This window comes from Colobus angolensis, unplaced genomic scaffold (genome assembly GCF_000951035.1).
Source record: "Colobus angolensis palliatus isolate OR3802 unplaced genomic scaffold, Cang.pa_1.0 Scaffold398, whole genome shotgun sequence".
In the NCBI taxonomy this organism is placed as follows: domain Eukaryota; kingdom Metazoa; phylum Chordata; class Mammalia; order Primates; family Cercopithecidae; genus Colobus; species Colobus angolensis.
The window spans coordinates 2,029,519-2,053,417 of NW_012117354.1; the positions used below are offsets into that span (position 1 = coordinate 2,029,519).

At 35.9% G+C, this 23,899-nt stretch overlaps 1 protein-coding gene across 1 annotated transcript in view; it reads right to left on the minus strand.

Annotated features, from left to right (window-relative positions):
- Positions 1-481: 481 nt before the first annotated feature.
- Positions 482-23,899, minus strand: part of FUT9 (fucosyltransferase 9 (alpha (1,3) fucosyltransferase)) — a 92,245-nt gene continuing 68,827 nt past the window's right edge. The window contains exon 2 of the mRNA XM_011955175.1: positions 482-2,877. Coding sequence (XP_011810565.1) covers positions 1,790-2,869 — 1,080 coding nt within the window. The 5' untranslated portion in view covers positions 2,870-2,877 and the 3' untranslated portion in view covers positions 482-1,789. The remainder of the gene's footprint in view (positions 2,878-23,899) is intronic.

Below are 23,899 nucleotides of genomic sequence, written 5' to 3' on the forward strand. Positions count from 1 at the left end.
GTCCATCTTATCTCTGTGGGTGTTAAGGCAGTGTCTGACACTGCGTTCAATTTTGGCTTAAGAAATATACCTGAGAATCAAACAATCCTCTATTCATTACAGGAATATTCCTCTGCTCAAATCTTTCTGGTGCTAGGGTGAGCTTATTCTCTCACAAGATAGTCTGGGTAGCTGGATCTATGCCCTTTTTACTGAATTCTTTTTGAATTTTGCTGATGTCAACTTGTAATAGGACTACTGGAATAAGTCACAAATAGACCCAAATGGATGTCCTCAGAACATTCTAATTTTTGGATGGATTTTTGGCCTGAATGGAATAAAGGCACTAAAGATTATTTTGAGGAATGCTTTCCTTGAAGAATCCTTAGTGGCCCGTCTTTTTTCACCTACTGTCTCTGCTTATATCCAGCTCTCCTCTTCTCTAGCCTTATGGAGGAGAATGCTATAGGCAGCTGCAAGTTCAGGAATATACTCTTCAAAATTTTCATGTAATGGTAGGCTTATTTTGGTTCTGTAAAGCCCTGAACATCATGGTCGTATGTGCTATGTATGAATAATTACCAAAATGGGATATAAAAGTCATCTCCAATTAGTACTTCTAAAGTAGAACTATCAGTTCCTTGAAACAAACAAACATTTTTCTGTGAATTCAATTGCATTTATTTATTCATCCAACAAATGTGCATTGAGATCTTACTCTGTGCTAACACTGTGTGTTTTCTATATATCCCCACTTTATTATATTTAACATCTTGTATTTAATTCCTTGATGATAATTTTATTTAGGCTCTCTGAAATGATAGAACTCAAATCAAATGATAGGGCTCATCATTATGAGCCAAATCTTATATCCATATGGCAAAATAAGACCATTTTAAATAATAGGGCTTCAGAAAAAAATCTTAAATTGATAAGTAATTAAACATTCTTCATAAATGACACCATTTATAAATATATTTATAGGTATCATTTTCTTTGTTATTTGAGGAAATTATTTGTTTTATTATGACAATGAGTGTTATCAGTAGCAGAAAGAGAACTGTCTTCGATTTTCTAAAGTATTGTTGGGATTACTTCCCAGGTGCTGAAAATCACAACAAACTGTATATTTAAAAATACTTGAATAATTTAAGATCATGAGAATAAGTAGCTGCAAATCACCTTAATGAAAATAAATGAGAAGTCTAATAGCTTTCCGAATAGAACAGTTCTGCTTCGTATATTTCTTATTCACTCCATGAACAATTTCACCTTCACAAATGTGGTACACAGGTAAAAAATAGATCAAATAGAGACAGTTAAACACTTCGTTCAACTTCAGAGTCAAAGAGGTTAGAATTCAATAGCAACATGTTCTTCCTTTGTTATAGAATGCAAAGTTGGAACTAGACATTATAATACTCAGTGAAAATTTTTCATACTTTAAGATGCGCACCTTCATTTCCCAAATAGATTAAACAGCTGATCAGTGTAGAAACAATAATCAAACCACAAGCTTACATTATAGACAACTACAAAAATGTGAAAAAACAATGTTTACAAATGATAATGAAGAATAAATTACTCTCCAGTGCACATAATTAGGTATATACAGGATAATTTAAAACCAAATGGAATGATTGCTCATGCTGAGCTTTTAAAAATCTCCACCAAAATATACATGTTACCCTAGAGAGGGTGATAAAAATAAATTGTGACACAATAGTAGTATGTTGCATCTCTTCTTATCCTCAATACTTGGATGATATTTCATCAAAATATTTATCAAGTGTGCAAGTGATGAAAAATTTTAATTCCAAAACCATTTCTCTAAATTACCAACAGATTTATATTCCTGATGCCTTTTCACATGATCACAAGCCAAGCAGGCATGTGATTCCCAAAATCGTGGAAGATTTACAGTGAAATCCTTCCTCCAGTTAAAGTAACTAAGGTACAACTTATTGTTTTTGTCGACTTCCTTCAGATACTTTGCTAGCTCACTGGGAGAGTTATAATCTTCCACATGAATGAATGAATCTGCTGGAATGTAATTCTCATAGTTTTCCCTAGATGGTCCCAGAACAACAGGTACAGAGCCAGCCAGAAAAGCATTGTAGAGCTTTTCCGTGATGTAATCCTTGTGGATTGAATTTTCAAAGGAAAGATAAAATTTACAAGTAGATATGGTAGGAATCAAATTTTTATCATTGACATATTCTCCAAATGCTTGCCCATAGGTATGGATTTCAATGCTCTTGCTTAGCTCATTGTAATATTTGACCCTGGCATGCTCAGGGTTCCAGTTACTCACAACCCAGCACACCAACTTCTCTTTGCTTGGCACTTCAAACACGAAGGGATTTGTGCTCACCGTCAAGAAGCCATAAGGCACTTGGATATCCGAGTCACGGCGATAAGTCAGAGTCAGGTTAAACAAGTGCTCAATGCCACTCTTTTGGGGAGTGTGAGTTGGTGATTCCAAATTCATCCAAATCCATTTCTGGAAGGGTGGCCTAGCTTGCTGAGGTAAATTTGTCAGATCCCAGCTGATGTCTCGGTGATGGATCAGAACTGCATGGGATTTGTTGTACAGTGAACGGTCCGTTGTGAGATGGCATCCTTGGATGTTGAACATTGCTTGGCAGGATGTAAGGTCAAAGGTCTGCCCAAATGGCCACACCCACACCAGAATAGTAGTTTCATTAAAATAATCGGTTTTGGTGGAGAAGAAGTTTTTCATTTTCAGCACAGAGCTGGCTGATTCCATTGGACTGAAGATCCAGCTGTTGGTAGGTTTGATGTAAATGAGAAGACATGCCATGAAACAGCCCAGGATAATGCAGACAATTAAAAATGGGCGAAGAATTCCTTTGGATGTTGATGTCATAATTTTTTCTACGAAACAGAGAAAGATAGAAGGGGAGGTAGGGGTGGGAATGAAGAGATAATCATAAATATATTTGAGATATATTTAAAATCATAAATATGAGATAAACAGGTAGTAATCAACTGCATTTTCCTTTTCAGTGTTATCAAATCATTAAGAGAAACAGAACTTTCCTCAAAGCCAAGAAACTGCTTTCAAAAGGAAGTTTCCCAAAAACTCTTCTAAAAGTACCAGCATATCTTCAAACCAAGAAACTTTTTTTTTCAATGCTGTCCTTAACTGTTCTATTTTTATTTGCTTGTAGAAAACTGGCACAACCTAAACTGTCATCTCTAAAGCCATGACTAGAAGTTTTAGTATTTTGTAACCACATCAGATTTGTAAACATTTCCCAGTTGATATAATCACTTATTTACTCTCATATTGAGACTGTACTATAACTTTGTGGTTCAGATGGAATTCAATAGAAAACTAAACTGCTTTTTAAAAAGTTATATTTTTGTTTTTCTCATTATAAATTTATCTTCACAGTTTGTAAATGCATTAGTATAATCATCTGGTAAAAAACATGGCAACTCTTGATTTGATACATTTCTAAAAAACAAGTACACTCAGGCAAATTTTATAAATTTAAAACTCAGAGTGTTTTGTTTTTATTTATATATTTGTCTTACAGTTTTCTTTGTTTACTTTTAGTAATTTGTTAGTACATCCAATATCTACCAAGATGTAATAATCAAATGTTCTAGTTGTATTGGAACAACTTTCTCACTTATATAGCTTAAGGGTTTTAAAAGAGTTTTTCTTTGTATTAAGATGATATTGGTATTATAAAAATAAATGTAAACAAATTCTCTAAAAAGGGCTATATTTCATGAAGAACAACTTTGATGTCAAGGATTTTAACAGATTGTGGCTAAAAAGATGAGTGAAGCCTTTTTTTTTAAGAAAAAAAGTGTCTGAGTTTTTTTCTCTTCGGCATTCATGCCTCTTTATGGGTATGAACACAAAAATACATTTGCAAAAACTGTTTCTTGATAAAATTCTCACAGATCTTTGAATTCATGTTGTTTCTCTTATGAAAATAATATGGCCTATAAATTTCAGACTCATTAAAGTATTTTGAAATTTTGATAGAAGCTAGGACAGAAACATTAGATGTTTCCTTCCAAAAAAGGGGAGAAATTGTCCTTCATTTAATTACCTAAATTTATGTGAACATTAAAAAAAAAGCACATTCTTTTGCTATGTAGTTTTTTTTTAAAGCATATGAGACTCTCTGAGTATCTAAGCTTGACTGTGAGTCCAAAGATTTTGGACATTGCATTCTAGATCACTCCCAGAACTACATTAGAATCAAATATTGTAGCTTCCTGTCAAAGTTGGCTTCAGTTCTACAGTCAACAAGAAAATGAAAACAAAAGGTATATATTAAATATGTCTAGGAGCTAAATTATTAATCAACCCTTGAAATACAGAGAAAATCAGGAAAGAATTATGAAGGAAATTTCAGTTATTCAGAATTAAATGACACTGAAGGTTCTACATGCCAAATTTTGTTGTATATTTAAACAGAAGGAAATTATAGGTTTGCATACTTTCCAGAAAAATAATAAATTGGTCATCTCAAGAAGCTAGACAAAGAAAAATGGTAAAATGCTAAAAAATAAGAAGGAAAAATGTTAAGGTAAGGACCAGAAATTTGAAATGAGTAATAATGTCACAAGTTTTGAAAATACTCAAACTTTAGGCAAGAATAATGAAGAAAAAAGAAATTCAAATTTAATATCAAAAATAGCAAATATTTGTTGATTTAGCATGGATAAAAATGGAAGTAACTATTTTGAGTAATTTTATGTTGAAAAATTTGAACTATTACTAAATTGTTGTATTTTTGTACAAATATTTGTAAAAGAAAAATTCTGATTCAAAAGATAACAGTTAAAGAAATGGAATTCATAAACAACAACAACTAAAAGCAAATACTAGGTCTAAATAGTTTTCCAATAATATCAACAATTCAATAAATTGGAATACCATCCACCTTTTTTTAAAAAAAAATCATTTTAGAAAATACAAAAATAAAGAAGCTTAACTCATGAGGTCAATTACAATCTTGTTACCCAAGCAAGATACGACTTTTTTAAAAAAAAAGTCATTTGTGTTTGTGAACATAGATGTAAAAATACAAAAATTTAGCAATAATAAGTATTGGAAATAGATCATGATGTGATTCAAGAGTAAGTTTATGGAAGTTTAGTTGCATTTGATCCTAAGTATAAATTTAACTAATTGGACCATCTCTCAATTCCATCTAGACTCCAGAATTTACAGACTGAAAAACCTTACTGGAAGGGTCTCTTTTCATTGGAAAAACATTAACTTTTAATATGCATGATTTGACTGACTGTTGCAGCGTTTTCTTCCTGTGAGACCAATGTTTAATGGTTTTTAGAAATGAAATGCTCTGATTGAAAGTTTCCTTAAATCCTTCTTGAACTGAAATGCAATGGCAAAAACTATTAAATAAATGATGTCAGCTCAATATAATCAGGTTACAACTGAAATAGCCACCATTTAATAAATGCTCAACCTTGGCCATGCCTTGTGCCAAGAATTTTACACACATCATTTCATTTGATCCTTCCAGAACCCCTAAAAAGGACATCTTTTCTCATTCCTTCACAGATGAGGAAACTGCAGGCCAGAGATACGGATAACTAGCTTAACCACTGGATTGTGCTCTCTCTTTCCTTCTATAATCTACTTTGAACAAATAATACAAACATGAATAATCCATTTGCTTTTGGTGTCTCAAGTTTTGTTGTCTTGATTTCCCTGGTCTTTATCTTTTATTCTGTAATTAAGAACTATTTACCCATGAGTTAAATTAAGATTAATTTCTCTTAACAAGAAGGATATCTGATATGGCACTATCAGTGTCAAACACTGATTTGAGCACTTATATTAACTTACACACACACACATGTATTAACTCATTATATCCCCATTTTATTGATAAAGAAACTGAGGCTCAAAATGATTAAGTAACTTGTCCAAAACCACACAGAGAGTTAATGGGGCAAAATACTTTTCAAGCCCAGGCCAACTGGCTTTAGAATCTGGGCACTTGATAATTAATATTTTAGATCACTGTTTCCCCAGGTTGCAGCCAGAATATGCAATCATTTTAGTGATATCAGAACATAAGTTTTGTGAGGAGCTATGTTTTCTTCACTGCTGTATCATTATCACCAGAATGTAGCAGATGCTTAATAAATGCTGTATATCTCATATGAATGAATGGGTGAATTGCTGCATCTCAACTATGTACAGATACTATGCTTGATAGGTAACCAGATATACAAAAATGAACCAAATGTGAATGAATGAATATGTACTTTGTTTCTTCCTCTGTGCATTTACCATGCAGCTCTCTATGGAATGACTCCCATTAAAATTGGCATGCGGCTATTCCTACCACTAGATGAGCAAAATCTCCCAGTTTTGCCTCTCTTTGTTTTGTCTCAAAGTTAGCATCTGCCCAGAACATTTTAGTTCCATGTCTCAATTTCTCTCTCTCTCTCTTTCTCTCTCTCTGTTTCTCTCTCTCTTTCTCTCTCTCTCTCTCTCTTTTATTAGTCAAATGAGGAATTGGTCACTCAACAGGAACAACGTTCCTTCTACTGTGTGGTTTCCAGTTTTCATGCTTCCTGGATATTTTATATAACTCGAGGTTCTCCTTGTTAACTCTCTGCTCACCCTCTCCCCTCAATTTTTCACTGCTGTCAGGGTCAATTACTAAATAATAGGGGCAGTTACTCAGTAACCCCTACTTTGTACAGAACTGTCAAAAAAGTTTACCTCTTGGGGCCAAATTGACATCTCCTTGACAGAATCCTTTTCACCTATTCCTCATAACTAAAATTCAGTTGGATACTCACCATGTCTTATACTGGTAATCAATACAATCTATTTTAAAAACACCTGCAGCAGTGTTACTATAACTCACTAGAGATAGCAATAAATGTATAACACAAAGCAAATTGTAACAGTAAATAGGATAATTAAACCTTTCCAATTATTTTTAGTAGTTTCAAGTACTATGAAAGAATGTAACTTAAAGACTTTACCATCAAAAATAAAAGAATCTGGGCTAAAAGTACTGCTTAACAAGACGTGGTATGTATGATGATTCAATTTTCTGTTAAGAGATCACTTACAGTCATTCTTAAAGAACACTCTACTGAATGTTAAAGAATGGAAGATAACTTGAAATAGAAAAAGATTAGAGTTGTAATTCTCAAACCACAGATACATACCAAGGTATTAGGGAGAAAAAATGTGAAACTAAGGAGAACAGGAGACTCCCTCAAGGAGAGGCAGTCCTACTGTAAATTTTTATTTTGCGGGGAGGTAGGCATTGAATCCTTATTTTAAATGGAAAGAAACAAGAGCATACTATAGAACAAAGTTCAATACTTGCTTAAAATGTGGAGATGGAACAGGATAGCTGAGCTTGTAACTTGTCACTTGGGGCATTATACCCAGATTGCAGTCACTACCTACCTCTTCAACCCACCTCCCCTTTCTCTCATTAGCAGGATGGTGGGGTTGGAAGAGATTTTCCCTTATGCCATTAGGAGTTGCTGGGTCAGCACATTTGACAGTCACTGTATACTACATTTACTATTTTTTTTTGGGTGTGTGTGTGTGTACTATCAAACCATTCCTAATAAGACTTTTTGATAGCTGGTAAAAATAAGTGAAATACATAGACCATTTGAACAGAACTTTAGATCAACCTGAGGGTCTTCAAGATAAATTCATACCAACTCCAAAGACAAGAAATGAATCACTGACAAATTGAAGGGTGAACTAAAGTTAGCAAAGGCCTCAGAAGCAACCTCAGAAACAAAGTTTCTGTCTGACTTTCTTCTGCCCTCCTGTCTTTCACCACTCATTATCTCCTAAAGCAAGCAGTAGAAACTAGAATCCCTCTTTCCCAAGGCACTCATAGAAACAAGAACCCTTTTCCTCCAAGGCCACTAATAAAACCTAAAAATATTACTACACCTTCCACCCATCTTTCTGTGTAAGAACTGGCCATGAAGAAATTTCCTGACCTACCTTGTTCGATTGTAGGTCATAAGACCTGCATTCCAGAGAGGATCCTGCCTTTTACCAGAAGGAAGGAATGCTAAAGAGAAGCCAGGAAGAATCTTAACAGACTGGTCTTGCTGGGTTTCTCCCTTTGTTTATTTATTTTATTTTATTTTGCTTTTTTGAGATGGAGTCTCACTCTGTCACTGGGCTGGAGTGCAGCGGTGCGATGTCGGCTCACTGTAACCTCTGCCTCCCAGGTTCAAATGATTCTTCTCCCTCAACCTCCCAAGTAGCTGGGATTACAGGTACACACAACCAGGCCCAGCTGATTTTTGTATTTTTAGTAGAGATGGGGTTCCACCATGTTGGCCAGGATGATGTTGATCTCCTGACCTCATGATCTGCCCACCTCAGCCTCCAAAAGTGCCAGGATTACAGGCGTGAGCCATTGCACCCGTCCCTCCTTTGTTTATCATTATTAGATCAGACCTTTTTTGCCCAGTCACATTTCTATATGACTCTCCATTCTTCATTAATCCCAAGCATAAAAATGTATAGTTCACCTTGAGTCTTTGAGTCTTAATTCTGAAGGCTCCCATGTAACATAAAGCTATGATCAAAGAAATTTCTTATGCTGTTATTAATTTTTAAATTAATCTGTTATATTCAACTATTCTTCTATTAATCTGTCTTTGTTAGAAGGGTGTTGGCCATGACCCTTATCATGGGGAGGAAAGAGACCACCACCTTTCTATTCCCACACTGGCAATCGCTTCCCATTCTTCCCCTAATATTCCAGGATCCAAAGTATGTATCTTGAATCCTTCAAAGTATATCCATAATTATCTATATTTTCAAATAAGCCAAAACACCCCACAACAATACTATATGTAAATTCTCAAAACTACAAAGAAATCTCTTTATTTTATTTATTTATTTATTTGTTTGTTTGTTTATTTATTTATTTTTTTGAGACGGAGTCTTGCTCTGTCCCCCAGACTGGAGTGCAGTGGCGCGATCTCAGCTCACCGCAAGCTCTGCCTCCCAGGTTCACGCCATTCTCCTGCCTCAGCCTCCCGACTAGCTGGGACTACAGGCGCTCGCCACAGAGCCTGGCTAATTTGTTGTATTTTTAATAGAGACGGGGTTTCACCGTGGTCTCGATCTCCTGACCTTGTGATCCGCCCGCCTCGGCCTCCCAAGGTGCTGGGATTACAGGCGTGAGCCACCAGGCACGGCCGAAATCTCTTTATTTTATATAAGCCATTGGTGTTATCTGACTCTCAACTATTAGTAATCTGTTTATGCAGGCTCCAATACGAATTTGCTCCCCATATAATCATTGTGATCTTCACTATCATAGTATTAGTACAGGATTCTGCAAAAATCTGAATACTACACTGAATGCTTATAATTTAAATTGGGTGGCTTATCTTTTCTTTTTAGGTTTTTTGGTCATTGTTTTATTTTACTCCTGCCTACAATTTTTATGCTAAGAACACTTGCAAGATTAAAAACAAAAGATTTACGCTTTAGCTAGGTATTATACACCAAATTATATTCTGCATCAAAGTCCTGTAAAATTTGATATATTCATCACTGTGCTTTGAAAAATTCCCTTGAAACTTCAAATTCTATTGAACCTCTCTAACGGGCATTCCTCCTCTAAGTTCTCACAATTTTCTCCATTAAATTCTGAGCCAAATGCCTCTTGCCTTTGGGAGAAATACCATTTCCTTTTTTGGCATGAAGACACTGGTTGATCTCTGGAATGCTATAAAATTTGTGTTTGTGAACCTTTCTCAAAGATCCTTAGATATAATCTCTGGTATTTCCACAGGTAAACCTTTATTTTATTTCCTTAAGCCCTGAGGAAGTTGCCACCAAATTATACCAATTTTGATCACCAACACTTTTCCTAAATATTCCTCAGAATGCTCTCTGATAGTAACAAGTCATTCATTTCTGCAGTGGGGTTGTCTTTAGACAGTCCAATGCATGTCTTTGTAATATTCATTTTTCTTCTTTCACTTTTGTCTCAGGCATTTGTTTCTACAGGCAAGAGAGCTGCCAACTACCACTTTTCCTGTACTGCAAATTTCTTTGTTTTAGGCACCTTCTACCGTCTCTGTCTTTGAAATTTTCTTTTCAAATTCAGGGATTCGCCTCTCTTAGTTTGATCTTTCATCTGCTCTCTCTCCTCTCTACTCAATCACTAGTCCTTCATCACTGTCTTTATTAAATTTAGAAGCTCTGTTTATTGGCTTCAGCTGCAGCTAGAGCCATGCGATCTGACACTGACCCCAAGTGTAACCTGGCTCATGCTTCACGTGCCCTTGGGGAATACCACAGACAGGACCAGGAGGTTCCTTGCTGGCATTTTTTCAGAACAAGCTTTACGGCACCCTTTGAGGCCAGCAGTCTTTCATAACTTAGCTGTCAGTACCAGCACTTTCCGTGATTATTGTCAGGTTTTAGTCCCTTGCAGCCAACCAGTGCAAGCCAGGAGAACCTTTTAAAAAAAGTCCAAAACTCTCATTTTGGGCTGTAGTCTTTTGGACTTTATAAATGAGAATGTCTTCTTTCCAGATGATAAGGTAGGGCAACTAACCCAGTGACATCTTGACATCTCCCTGTCCTTCATATCCATACTTAACCTAGAACCAAATCCTGCCAATTTTACCTCCAAAATATTCTTTACATTAGTAAACTTCTCTCTATTTCCCTAGGTCAAATGTCCATGAATTCTTGTGTGGAAGACTGACATTTCTTTGTAAGTGGTCCACCTGGTGCTCTCTTTTGATCCTTTCAATTTGTTCACAGTACAGTAGATTAGTAGTCCTCAAAGGATGACCCTAGACCAGCAGCATCAGCAAGATCTGGGATCCTGTTAGAAAGGCAAATTCTCCTACCGGAACCCAGACATATGAAATCAGAAACTTTGGAAAGAGGCCCAGCAACATGCTTTGAAGAGCTCTCCAAGTGGATCTGATGTACACTAAAATTTGAGGATTCCTCCAATAGGGTGATGTTTCAAACTGCAGATCACATATACCGTTCCGTTTTAGGCCCGTTGATGAATTCCAATTGCTTATAAGATTTAAAAAAAGGCCGGGCGCAGTGGCTCAAGCCTGTAATCCCAGCACTTTGGGAGGCCGAGACGGGCGGATCACGAGGTCAGGAGATTGAGACGGCGAAACCCCGTCTCTACTAAAAATACAAAAACTAGCCGGGCGAGGTGGCGGGCGCCTGTAGTCCCAGCTACTCGGGAGGCCGAGGCAGGAGAATGGCGTAAACCCAGGAGGCGGAGCTTGCAGTGAGCTGAGATCCGGCCACTGCACTCCAGTCCGGGCGACAGAGCGAGACTCCCCCTCAAAAAAAAAAAGATTAAAAAAAATGTTAAAAGTCTTCACGTAGCTTAAAGAGCCCTGGATAATGGGGACACAGCTTTTGTCTCCAGCTTCAGCACATGCCAGTGTTGCATTCCCTCCGTCACCATTTGTCCCTCTCACAGAGCTGCTCCACCAGCCCTCACCTATCCCTGGCACAGATTCCCTCCTCTCTTTACTGATATGCTTCTTTTCACTTTTCAGCTCTCAGTTCTACTGGCAGTAGCTTATGGAAAAATTCCTGACAGTCTCCCACCCTTCTCCCAACACACTAAATCAAAGCCCCAAGTACACATTTTATAGTACCACGTGTCATTTTTGCACAGTATTTGCCACAGTATCAAGTTTACCTAGATTTGTGAGAGTATATGACTAATGTTGTCATCTCTATTCAATTGTAACTAGGCTCATAAGGCAAAGATTGGGTGTTTTCACTCAGATTTCAATCCCTAGTGCCTAAATCATACTTGTCATATTCTTGCTCTCAACATATGTTTTATGACTGACCAAAGAGCTAACAATCATTTAGCATTTCCAATGTTTAAACCACCAAACTAAGATTTTTATATAAATTTTACCATTTAATCTTCAGGAAAAATATATTTCTTACTATTCATTTAACAAATATTTACCTATATATTTGTTAAATGAACAATATATGACCATGTGTTTAAACACACACACACACACACACACACACACATGTATATTTATTTCTATATGTCAAGCATGGTTCCAAGCATTTTGCAGGTAATAATTCTTTCAAATCTCACAACCAGATGAAATACAGGTTAGAATTACATCAATTTTTCCAGATGAGGAAACTGGTGTACATCTTTCTGCCTCAGGCCACACATATTGCTTTAAGAATAAACTGAGTGCAGTGGCTCACTACTGTAATACCAGCACTTGGAAGGCCAAGGCAGGATTGCTTGAGCCTAGGAGTCTGAGACCAGCCTGGGTGCCACAGAGAGACACCTTCTCTACAAAAATAAGAAAAATTAGCCAGGTGGAGTGGCAATGCCTGTCATCTGAGCTACTCAGGAGGCTGAGACAGGAAAATTGCCTGAACCCAGGAGTTCGAGGCTGCAGTGAGCTATGATCGTGCCACTGCACTCTAGCCTGGGCAACAAGTCAGTCCCCATCTCTAAAAATTACATATATACATACAAACACACACACATGAAAGAGAGAGAATATGAAGATTTCAGTTAACAGTTGCAAAGACTTTTATGAATTATATGACTGAAAATTTATTTTATGATATATATTTCCCTGGAGTCATTGTTAATTAGAACAAACTAGATTCACCAACACTTCCCTGTCTGTTCTCTTTCTGGAAGTCAATGGCCAGGAACAGTGGTCACGTGCCATCAGGAGAGTATAGAAAGGTGAACCAGAATAGTGAAGGAGTCTAGATTTGTTTTATTGTTGGAGTGTTTACGAAGCAATTCAAGGAACATCAAGGATTAATGATGCATTAATTGCTGATCCAAAGCCTCTGTGATAGTTGTATCCCCTCCTAGCCACATTCTCTTTCGGATAAATTCCTTATGTGCTGCTCTTTTGAGTCAGCTTTGAAAATTAACTAACCTCAAAGAAACAAGTTGCCTAAAAACAATAAAGGGAGAGGAAAGGAAGAATGTATGTAAACATTTCAATTATGTCCCAGAGTTTTCCACACATCATCAGCTGATATTTTTTTTAATATTTGCAAGTATTTATTTTAATTACTGAAAACAAAATAAAGAATTCCCTCTCTGTAAATTTTTATAATCCAAATTCCCTGGATCTTACCAAACTACTGTACAAGGTCAGACATTTACTGACCATATTGTGATAGTTTGATCCTTTGCTGATCTTACCACTGGGAATTTCTCTTCTTTCCCCAGTTGTTTCTGTAAAGGACCACAGGAGTTTTATATGGATTCCAAACTTTTCTAGCAATTACAGTCTGCACCCACCCTACTCACCCTTTATCATTTGGCTGCCACTAGTCTGAGAATCTGTCTGATGCAAGCTCACTTCTGCTCCTCCCTATTGGATATGTGGTCCCAGAATCCCAAATTCAGTGGTTCCTTGACCTCTAACTCTGCAACTGCCAGTCTGGCTTCATGTTGCAGCTGGGGAAAACTGACTATCTGCATCAAACTTTGTTGCTGATTTCAGTGGCTTTGAATTCACTGAAACACTCACAACATCTCTTCCAGAACACTTTCCTTAATTTTTGGTCCTCTATCTGCTAATGATAGAGGCTTTAGTCCAGTTCACAGGGCAAGGTAGAGAGTCCATGGGAAACCAACTGCTTTACCCTCCTTGACTCTTTCCTACACCCTTTTTTCTAACATTAGGCCAGGCCGGTAACCTGGTCTAATCTTTTGCTATTATGTATACATAAAATTCTTGCTCTTCCAGTTTGTGATGGTTAATTTTATGTGCTAACTTGCTTGGGCCGTAGGATGCCTGGATAAATGGTTAAACATTCTTTCTGGGTGTGTCTGTGAGAGTGCTTCTGGAAAAGATTAACATTTAAGTTGGTGGATTGAGTACAGCAGATAGCCCTCCCTAATGTGGGTAGACATCATTCAACCCATTTTAGGGCCTTAATAAAGCCAAAAGGTAGAGAAAGGCTGAACTTGCTGTCTGCCTAACTGGTTGAACTGGAGCATGCATCTTCTGTCCTCAGGTTTCCTGGTTTTCAGTCCTTAGATCTGAACTGGAATTGACACCATTGGTTGTCTGGGTTTCAGGCCTTCAAACCACTCACAGCTTTTCTGAGGCTCCAGTTTGCAGATGGCAGCATGCAAAATTTAGCTTTCATAATTATGTGAGTCAATACCTTATAATAAATCTTTTCCTATACAGATAAATCTATTTTATATGTATTCCATATATATGATAAATCTCTTTCCTGTTGGTTCTGTTTCTCTGAGAACCCTAATACACAGTTACAAAACAAACACCATCGTGCATATAAAGGGACGTCAACATACTAAGAAGAAGGCTGCAGGAGCGAAAGAGAGAGTATTACCTTAGATGGGGCATTGCTATGACAACAGTTTCTGCATCAGACCAAATTTTGCAGGCTGATCATCTTTTGAACTCATGGGAAACTAATTAGTACCAGCTTTGCTGAGATTAAATAAAAATGTATCACTGTAGTTAATGAGGAGCTCTGAAACTTCACGTTCAAATTACAATAAGAGAACAAACTAAATAGAAAAAATAAGCCACAAAGAAGTCAACAGCCTAAGAAATAATATGATAAAAGTGTAGCTTAAGAGATTTTTAGAAAAAAGGCAAGTTTAATCAACTTGCAGCTGAGTAATCTGAAAATGAACCAATGAACATACTTTTTAGAAATTGATGTTACTAGAAAAAAGGTGGAAAGGCAGAGTTTAGAAGTGAAAATCCAAGAATGAGAACTCACTAATCTTAGAGAGAAAAATTTCTCTAACCTTAGAGGAGAGGATTTTTCTTATATCAGGAAATTTCTTTGGCTCCATTTCTTTCTCCATAGTCTGAATGGAACATCTTCAAGGGTCATCTTATACTTTTGTCTGATTTCATTCCTAATAAACAATCTTGTGAATATTAAGTTTACGAAGTTGTTAACTACTCAGAAGAAAGTTCCATATTTTGTGAACACAATAGTGAAAATGGAGGCCACTAGAAGAGAATACATCAAAGGGAACATTCTTGCTTTTTTCCCTCCCACCAGAATGGAAAAGGCATCTGTCCTCACACCTAAAGCTGATTCCTCCTCATTAAATTATGAAATCTAAATGAGTAAAGTGATCTCATTCCATAGATTATTTTATATTTTTGCTACATCATCCTTTTCTATGTTTTTACTGGTTGTTTTCTATCAGAATTTAAAAAAAGTCAAAGTTCTCTTATCTTCTATTAAAGAACCTCCATCTTCCCACACATTGCTCCTCTGTTTTCTCAAATAGCCACATTATTCATATACCTGCCTAAGGCTCTGACTGGGAGTCATTATTTATTTCTTCAATTCCCTAAATCCTACATCTAGTCAATTACTATATTGAGTCCATTGAAATCCTGTGGTATTTGTTAAATCTCACTCCCTGTCTCCATCCTATTGTTACTTCATTGTTTAGGCTTGTATCATTTTCTGGATTATTATAATGAACCATTCACTATTATAAATGATGTTAGTCTTGCTTTCCTCCAATTCAAAGCAAACACGATGGCTTGAGTGTTTTTCCCCCCTTTCATTCCTTCTGTTAAAAAAAAAAATTCTAAAAGTATTGTTGAGGAGGAAGGAGTTAAAGTAGCTAGCCTGTAACTCCTTCTGATTATCAGGGATTCCCCTGGAGAGTGGGGAAGGAAGGTTGGTGACCTGGTCTAATCTCTTTGTAAACATAACAACTGGGTCTCCAGGGCAACAGACTAAGAATGTTTGCTAAAAAATAAAAAATAAAAAAAGCATTTTTATCTATGAGCTACTTTGAGAAAGGTGTTCTTGATTTAGAATTGCTTACTGTAAACAAGCCTAAACTTTGATGAATTTATGAGACATGGCTCCCTAGGGAATGTCACATAAGCTATACAATCTTAGGTACAAAATAGAGATGCTTCTCTCTCAGACCACAGCAGAATAAAACTGGAGATCAACTCCAAAAGGGATCTTCAAAACCATGCAAATAAATAGAAATGAAATAACCTGCTTCTGGAATAATCATCAGGTCAACAATGAAATCAAGATGGAAATTTAAAAATTCTTTGAACTGAATGACAATAGTGACACAATGTATCAAAACCTCTGGGATACAGCAAAGGCAGAGTTAAGAGGAAAGTTCATAGCTCTAAATGCCTACTTTGAAAAATCTGAAGAGCACAAGCAGTCAATCTAAGGTCACACCTCAAGAAACTAGAGAAACAATAACAAATCAAACCCAAACCTAGAAGAAGAAAGGAAATAAGCAAGATCAGAGCAGAGCTAAAAGAAATTGAAACAGACAAACAAACAAAAAAAAGATATATAAAACAAAAAGCTGGTTCTTTGAAAATAAAAATAAAATTGATAGACCATTAGCAAGATTAACCAACAAGAAAGAAAAGCCCAAATGAGCTCAATCAGAAACACAATGAGAGATATTACAACTTACACCACAGAAATACAAAAGATCATTCAAAGCTACTAGGAACATCTTTACATGCATAAACTAGAAAAGCTAGAGGAGACGGATAAATTCCTGGAAAGATACAACCCTCCTAGTTTAAATCAGGAAGAATTAGATACCCTGAACAGACCAAAAACAAGCAGTGAGATTTAAATGGTAATAATAAAAAATTACCAACAACAAAACAAAGTCCACGACCAGATGGAGTCATAGCTGAAATCTACCAGACATGAAAAGAAGAATTGGTACCAATCCTATTGAGACTATTCCACAAGATAGAGAAAGAGGGAATCCTCCCTAAATCATTCTTTGAAGTCAGTATCACCCTAATACCAAAACCCGAAAAGGACATAACCAAAAAAGAAAACTATAGCCCAATATCCCTGAAGAACATAGATGCAGTATTCCTTAACAAAATATTAGCTAACCAAATCCAATAACATAACAAAAAGATAATCCACCATGATCAAGTAGGTTTCATACTAGGGATGTAGGGATGTTTTAACATATGGAAGTTAATAAATGTGATACACCACATAAAAAGAATTAAAAACAAAAATCACATGATCATCTCATTAGACACAGAAAAAGCATTCCACAAAATCTAGCATCTCTTTATGATTAAAACGCTCAACAAAATCAGCATAGAGAGGATACTCCACAATGAAATAAAAGCCATCTGTGACAAACCCACAGCCAATGTAATACTGAATGGGGAAAAGTTGAAAGCATTCCTTCTGAGAACTGGAACAAGACAAGGATGCCTACTCTTACCACTTCTCCTCAACATACACTGGAAGTCTCAGACCAATCAGACAGGAGAAAGAAATAAAGGACATCCAAATCGGTAAGGAGGAAGTCCAACTGTCACTGTTTGCTGATTATATGATTACATACCTAGAAAACCCTAAAGACTCCTCCAGAAAGCTTCTAAAACTGATAAAAGAATTCAGCAAAGTTTCCAGATGCGAAATTAATGTACACAAATCAGTAGCTCTCCTATACACAAAGACCAATCTAAGAATCAAATCAAGAACTCAACACCTTTACAATAGCTGCCAAAAAATAAAAAATGAAACACTTAGGAATTTACCTAACCAAGGAGGTGAAAGACTGCTACAAGGAAAACTACAAAACACTGCCGAAAGCAATCATAGATGACACAAACAATAGGAACCATATCCCATGCTCATGGATGGGTAGAACCAATATTGTGAAAATGACCATACTGCCAAAAGCAGTCTACAAATTCAATGCAATTCCTAACAAAATACCACCATTATTCTTCACAGAACTAGAAAAAATAATCCTAAAATTCATATGAATCTAAAAAGGAGTCTGCATAGCCAAAGCAAGACTAAGCAAAAAGAACAAATCTGGAGGCATCACATTACCTGATTTCAAACTATACTATAAGGCAATAGTAACCAAAACAGCCTGGTACTGGTTTAAAAATAGGCACATAGACCAAAGGAACAGAATAGCGAACCCAGAAATAAACCCAAATACTTACAGCCAGCTTATCTTCGACAAAGCAAACAAAAAACATAAAGTGGGGAAAGGACACCCTATTCCACAAATGGTGCTGGGATAACTGGCTAGCCACATGTAGGAAAATGAAACTAGATCCTCATCTCTTGCTGTACATAAGATGGATCAAGGACTTAAACCTGAGTTCAAGATGGATCAAGGACTTAAATCTAAGACCTGAAACCTTAAAAATTCTAGAAGATAAGATCGGAAAAAACCTCCAGACATTGGCTTAGGCAAGGATTTCATGACCGATAACCCAAAAGCAAGTGCAATAAAAGCAAAGATAAATAGCTGGGACTTAATTAAATTAAATACCTTTTTCATGGGAAAAGGAATAGTTAGCAGAGTAAATAGACAACCCACAGAATGAGTGAACATCTTCACAATCTATACATCTGACAGAGGACAAATACACAGAATCTGCAATGAACTCAAACAAATTAGCAAGAAAAAAACAATTTCATCAAAAAGTGGACTAAGGACATTACTAGACAATTCTCAAAAGATGATATACAAATGGCCAATAAACATATGAAAAAATGCTCAACATCACTAATAATCAGGAAAATGCAAATCAAAACCACAATGTGATATCCTTACTTCTGCAAGAATGCCCATAATCAAAAAATCAAAAATTAATGATGTTGGTGTGGATGCGGTGAACAGGAAACACTTCTACAGTGCTGGTGGGAATACAAACTACTACAACCACCATAGAAAACAGTGTGGAGGTTCCTTAAAGAACTAAAAGTAGGACTACCATTTGATCCAGTAATCCCACTACTGGGTATCTAGCCAGAAAAGAAAAAGTTGTTATACAAAAAAGATACTTGCATATGAATGTTTATAGTAGCACAATTCACAATTCCAAAAATGTGGAACCAGCCTAAATGCCTATCAATCAATGAGTGGATAAAGAAACTGTCGGTTATATATACGATGAAATACCACTCAACCATAAAAAGGAATAAAATAATGGCATCCGCAGAAACCTAGATGAGATTTGAGACTATTATTCTCAGTGAAGTAACTCAGGAGTAGAAAACCAAACATTGTATGTTCTCACTCATAAGTGGGAGCTAAGATATGAGGATGCAAAGGCATAAGAATGACACGATGGACTTTGGGTACTCAGGGGGAAAGGGAAGGAAGGGATGAGGGATGAAAGACTACAAATAGGGTGCAGCGTATACTGCTTGGTGATTTGTGAACCAAAATCTCACAAATCATCACTAAATAACTGACTCATGTAACCAAATTCCACCTGTTCCCTAATAACCTATGGAAAAAAACATGTTTAAATAGAACTAGGGAGAAAAAAATCAAATGGAGATGCTTTATAACATAAATGCTTCCTATGGGGTGAGGTGACACTGTAGCCTTCTATTATTATCAACCAGAGATTATGTGTCTAATGTGAAAAAGAGGGCTGTGGAGGCTAATAGGATGTTTCAGACCTCTTCTTGCCTCTTCATTGATTGAATCCTTAAACTACAGGAAAGCTTCATACTGGACACAATCTCTCATTGAAGTGAGTCTGATATGACAGTCTTATTTTATATTAGCTTAATGTTTATTGTATACAATTTTGAAAATACACACATAAGTAAATGAAAGCAATCTATACTTCAACTCACAGAATTAATAACAATTTCTAATATTTACTATATAGATCTATTTCCTTATCTTAACTATATATTTACCTATCTAGTTTCAATGACTAACTCTGTATGTTATTTTTATTCTTTATTTTTTATTATGTTTTTTTTTGAGGCAGAGTCTTGCTCTGTCACCCAGGCTGGAGTGCAGTGGCCGGATCTCAGCTCACTGCAAGCTCCGCCTTCCGGGTTTCCGCCATTCTCCTGCCTCAGCCTCCTGAATAGCTGGGACTACAGGCGCCCGCCACCTCGCCCGGCTAGTTTTTTGTATTTTTTTCGTAGAGACGGGGTTTCACCGTGTTAGACAGGATGGTCTCGATCTCCTGACCTAGTGATCCACCCATCTCGGCCTCCCAAAGTGCTGGGATTACAGGCTTGAGCCACCGTGCCCGGCCTGTATGTTATTTTTAAAAACAGTAATGAGAACCAGTAGGTAAAGATATCTTTTCTCCTGCTTTTCTTTTCTTTCTTTCTTTTTTTTTTTTTTTTTACTTAACAGTAAGTTGGGAGCATTTGCTTAAGTCACCAAAAAAATTTCACTTTTATTTACAATAACCAAATGAATGGATAAAGAAAATATACACAATAGAATACTGTTTAGCCATAGAAAAGAACAAATGCTGAGCTTGGAAGACATTAAGTGACATAAATCAGGCACCAAAAGATAAATACTGTATGTTCTCATTCATATGTAGAAGCTAAGAAAGTTGTTCTTACAAAAGCAGAGAGCAGAATAGTGGTTACTAGAGGTAGGAGAGTGTTGGTGGCAGGGGCATAAGCCAAAGGTTGGTGAACTGATACAAAAGTATGCATGTGTTAAAATATCACACTGTACTCCATAAATATTACAATTATCACATGTTAATTAAAAATAATAAAAAAATCCTTCACTTACATTTAAAAAATGTAAACAGGAAGATTATCCACTGGTTTCTGGACTGTGTGGGGCACATGGCACGTTATTCTGACACTTACTCTGGACACAGCACACCTGGTTTCAAATCATGGATCTATGTTGGCTCTCTGTGAAACTTTTGGGCAACATCCCCAACCTTCCATGTCTCAGTTACTCATCTAAAAACTGAAAAAATATTACTATGCTAGATTTGTGCCTATAAAATGAATTGATACATGTAAATTCCCAGGGACAGTCCCTGGACATAGCAAACACTCAGTAAACATGACTGGGAATAACTGTTGCACTTACACATGCATGACTTAAGATGTATACTTGTTTTGTTATTTAATATGAAATTGCCACCAATAGCAGTAGCAATAATAAACTTTGCATTCCCTCTGAGAGACAGGATTGCAGAAGATTTTCCATGAAGTAACCTAGTTACTTAACCATCGAGCAATAGTTCACCTCTCACAAAAAGAAAGTGGTATTTTACAGCATGAATGTGTCACTAATTGTCATTGGCCACAATGTAAAAGGCAATTTGCTCCATTTTAACTTGATTTTGTCTCATCTTTTAGAGTAATTGCTGCACAATTATTTTGTCATAAGCTGTATGTTCAGTAGGCAAATCTGGCTGTACGAGATTAAGAAACTCAGTTTCTCTGATGTGCTTTGCCCCTCTTTGACCTTCAATTTATGAAAACATATTTTTTTCAGGTATTCTCTTTGGGAATAAATGATTTTCACTTATTATCATTTTCTTAATTTTTATTGTTCTTATGTATAATAATTCCATTTTTTCTTTCAGCTAGCAGGGTAACTTAACCAAAACTTTGCATATAACAAATGTTCATTAAATATTTTTAAGTTCGTGTATTTATGTAACATAGTGTTTTAAATAGAATTCCTCTTAAATAATGCATAAGCGAAAAAAATTGTTAAAGTAACATATAAATCCTGTTGAATAATAAATACCTTTGAAAGATTTTTATCTTAATAAGAAAGATGTTTCTCCTCTGTGCTCCCATAGCTGCTGTACATCTCTTTGACATAGCACTTGCATTATAATGACACTATAATTGATTTGCCTGTGTTTCTCCCCCATTAGACCATAAGCTCCATGGAGGCATGAACCAAATTTGTTTTGACTTTCTATTCTTTGTACTTAGCACAATTTCTGGTACACAGGAGACATAAATATCTACTAAATGAGTAAATATGTATTGAACAAATAAATATAAATAATGAATGAATGAAAGTTCAATCAAACATCCTAACTTGATAGTTTTTTCTTTCTTTGTTTGGAATGAAGAAGGACAAATCTTCTATGGTCATATACAATATGGGATGACTATACCTAAGATCCCAATAACTATAAATTTATAGCTGTAACAATTTCATTGCATTGAGAGGATGAGGCTTTTGCTACTTGATTAAAATAAGACCCAGATTCTTCAGAAATCCCAAAATGTGGGAAACTACAAAAGGTGTGTTTCTTTTTTTAATTTTTTTAATTTAGATTTTTTAAATTGTGAAATCAAAGTATTAATGAGATCCTTAAAGCAAAAGAATATATTTTTTCACCATGTGATTTTATGAATTGCAAATAGTAAATGCTGATGTGAGGCAAATATTGGCACAGTGCAAAAGGGAGATGGGAAATGGATATCTCTGTGTTTATTATACTAAATGATTAACATAATGATAGCAAAGAAGACCCTTAGATACTACAGTTCATATTCCTTCCATTTATATTTTAGTTAAAAAGAAAATCAAATGAGGAATTGAAACCCATAAATAATTCTAAAAATGATGGATTATTCAAAGCCTAGAGCTAGTTTCTCTTTAACTAATAATTGTGAGGTGGTTGTCAATGGAAACAATTTCAAGTCTTATGTTAACTAAAGATGAAGAGACTCATAAGCATGTGTGCTGAGGATAATAGAAAATATTCAAAAGAAAATTTTTCTCTGGGAGGTATCTTTATGAACATCTAGTCCTATAGCCTTGTTATATAGTCTGATTGTGTTTTCAAACATACATAAAATTTCGATTAGTGCTAATATCACATATTTAGTGACACAATAGAAACAGCAAACCATATATATTAGCTGCTGGTTCAAGACTTTTTCCATAATACAATGTCTCCCCTTTTCCTAAAATGAGGAAATACAGTTGTGATATTAAGAATTCAAAATGGAAAAAGTCCAAATTGAATTCATCAAGCAGGTTAGGATTAAAACTTAAACAAATGTAAATTCAAAAGGGAAAAGTCTTCCCTGGATATTGAATTGACCCAGTGGCTTGTCTTGGCCATCCTGGTACACATCCTTTCCTATCTTTTTCCTGCTTCCAACACTGCCATTATGTTCTAGGCCTCTGCACTCAGCAAGGTCTGGCATCATGGGAGCTGAAGAGAATGGCAGTGTAGGCAGACACCAGACTTTGTTCTTAAATGTGATGCTCTTTTAGTTCTTTTAAGAATGGGAGTTCCTCACACTATGAGCAAACAAAGGCTGCCCATCAAAGACTGCTTCTGCTCTGGGGAAAAAGATGTCTGTATAAATATTCTTGGTGGGTGTAATTCGAATGGAAGAGTAATAATTTTAAGAAGAACTAGTTATTACTAAGCCTTTACTATGTGGCAGACTCTATGTTGAGGACCTTAGTAACATTAACCAAAAAATGATAATAATTTTAATACCTTATAGGATTGTTTTGAGAATTAAATGAGACAATATATCTAAATGTTTAGAAACTGCCTGGCTCACCCAGGGGCTGGATGAAAGATAGCTGTTACTATATTTACCTCATTTAATCCCAATGATTCCATGCAAAGGTGGAGAGAAGTTCATTTATTTGGAGGCTTTGGGGCTGGAACCCAAACCATGTGCTTTACCAGGAGTTAACTTCCTATCTTCCAGGAATTGTGGTTGAATGAGAATTAGGAGTGTAGTCAGAAACAGATATGTTTTCTTCTTTTTTATAAAGTAACTGGTCAAGCTTTATTTAGCAAATTTTGTGAACCTTAATTTTTTCATCTCTAGATGAGTATAACAATACCTACCTAGGAGGACTGTTGCAGGGGAAATTTAACATAACATGTAATTACATTATCTTCCTTTCTGAACTTTCTCAATGCATGATCTTTATCCTAGCTAGCCTGTCATCTAATCTACCTTAGGGGTGGGTAGGATAAGTAAATTCAGATTTATTAGAGATGGAGTAAGAAGAGAAAGAAGACTAATTTTCAGGTTCTGACATACAGTAAAAGATACAAACTCAATTGTTTT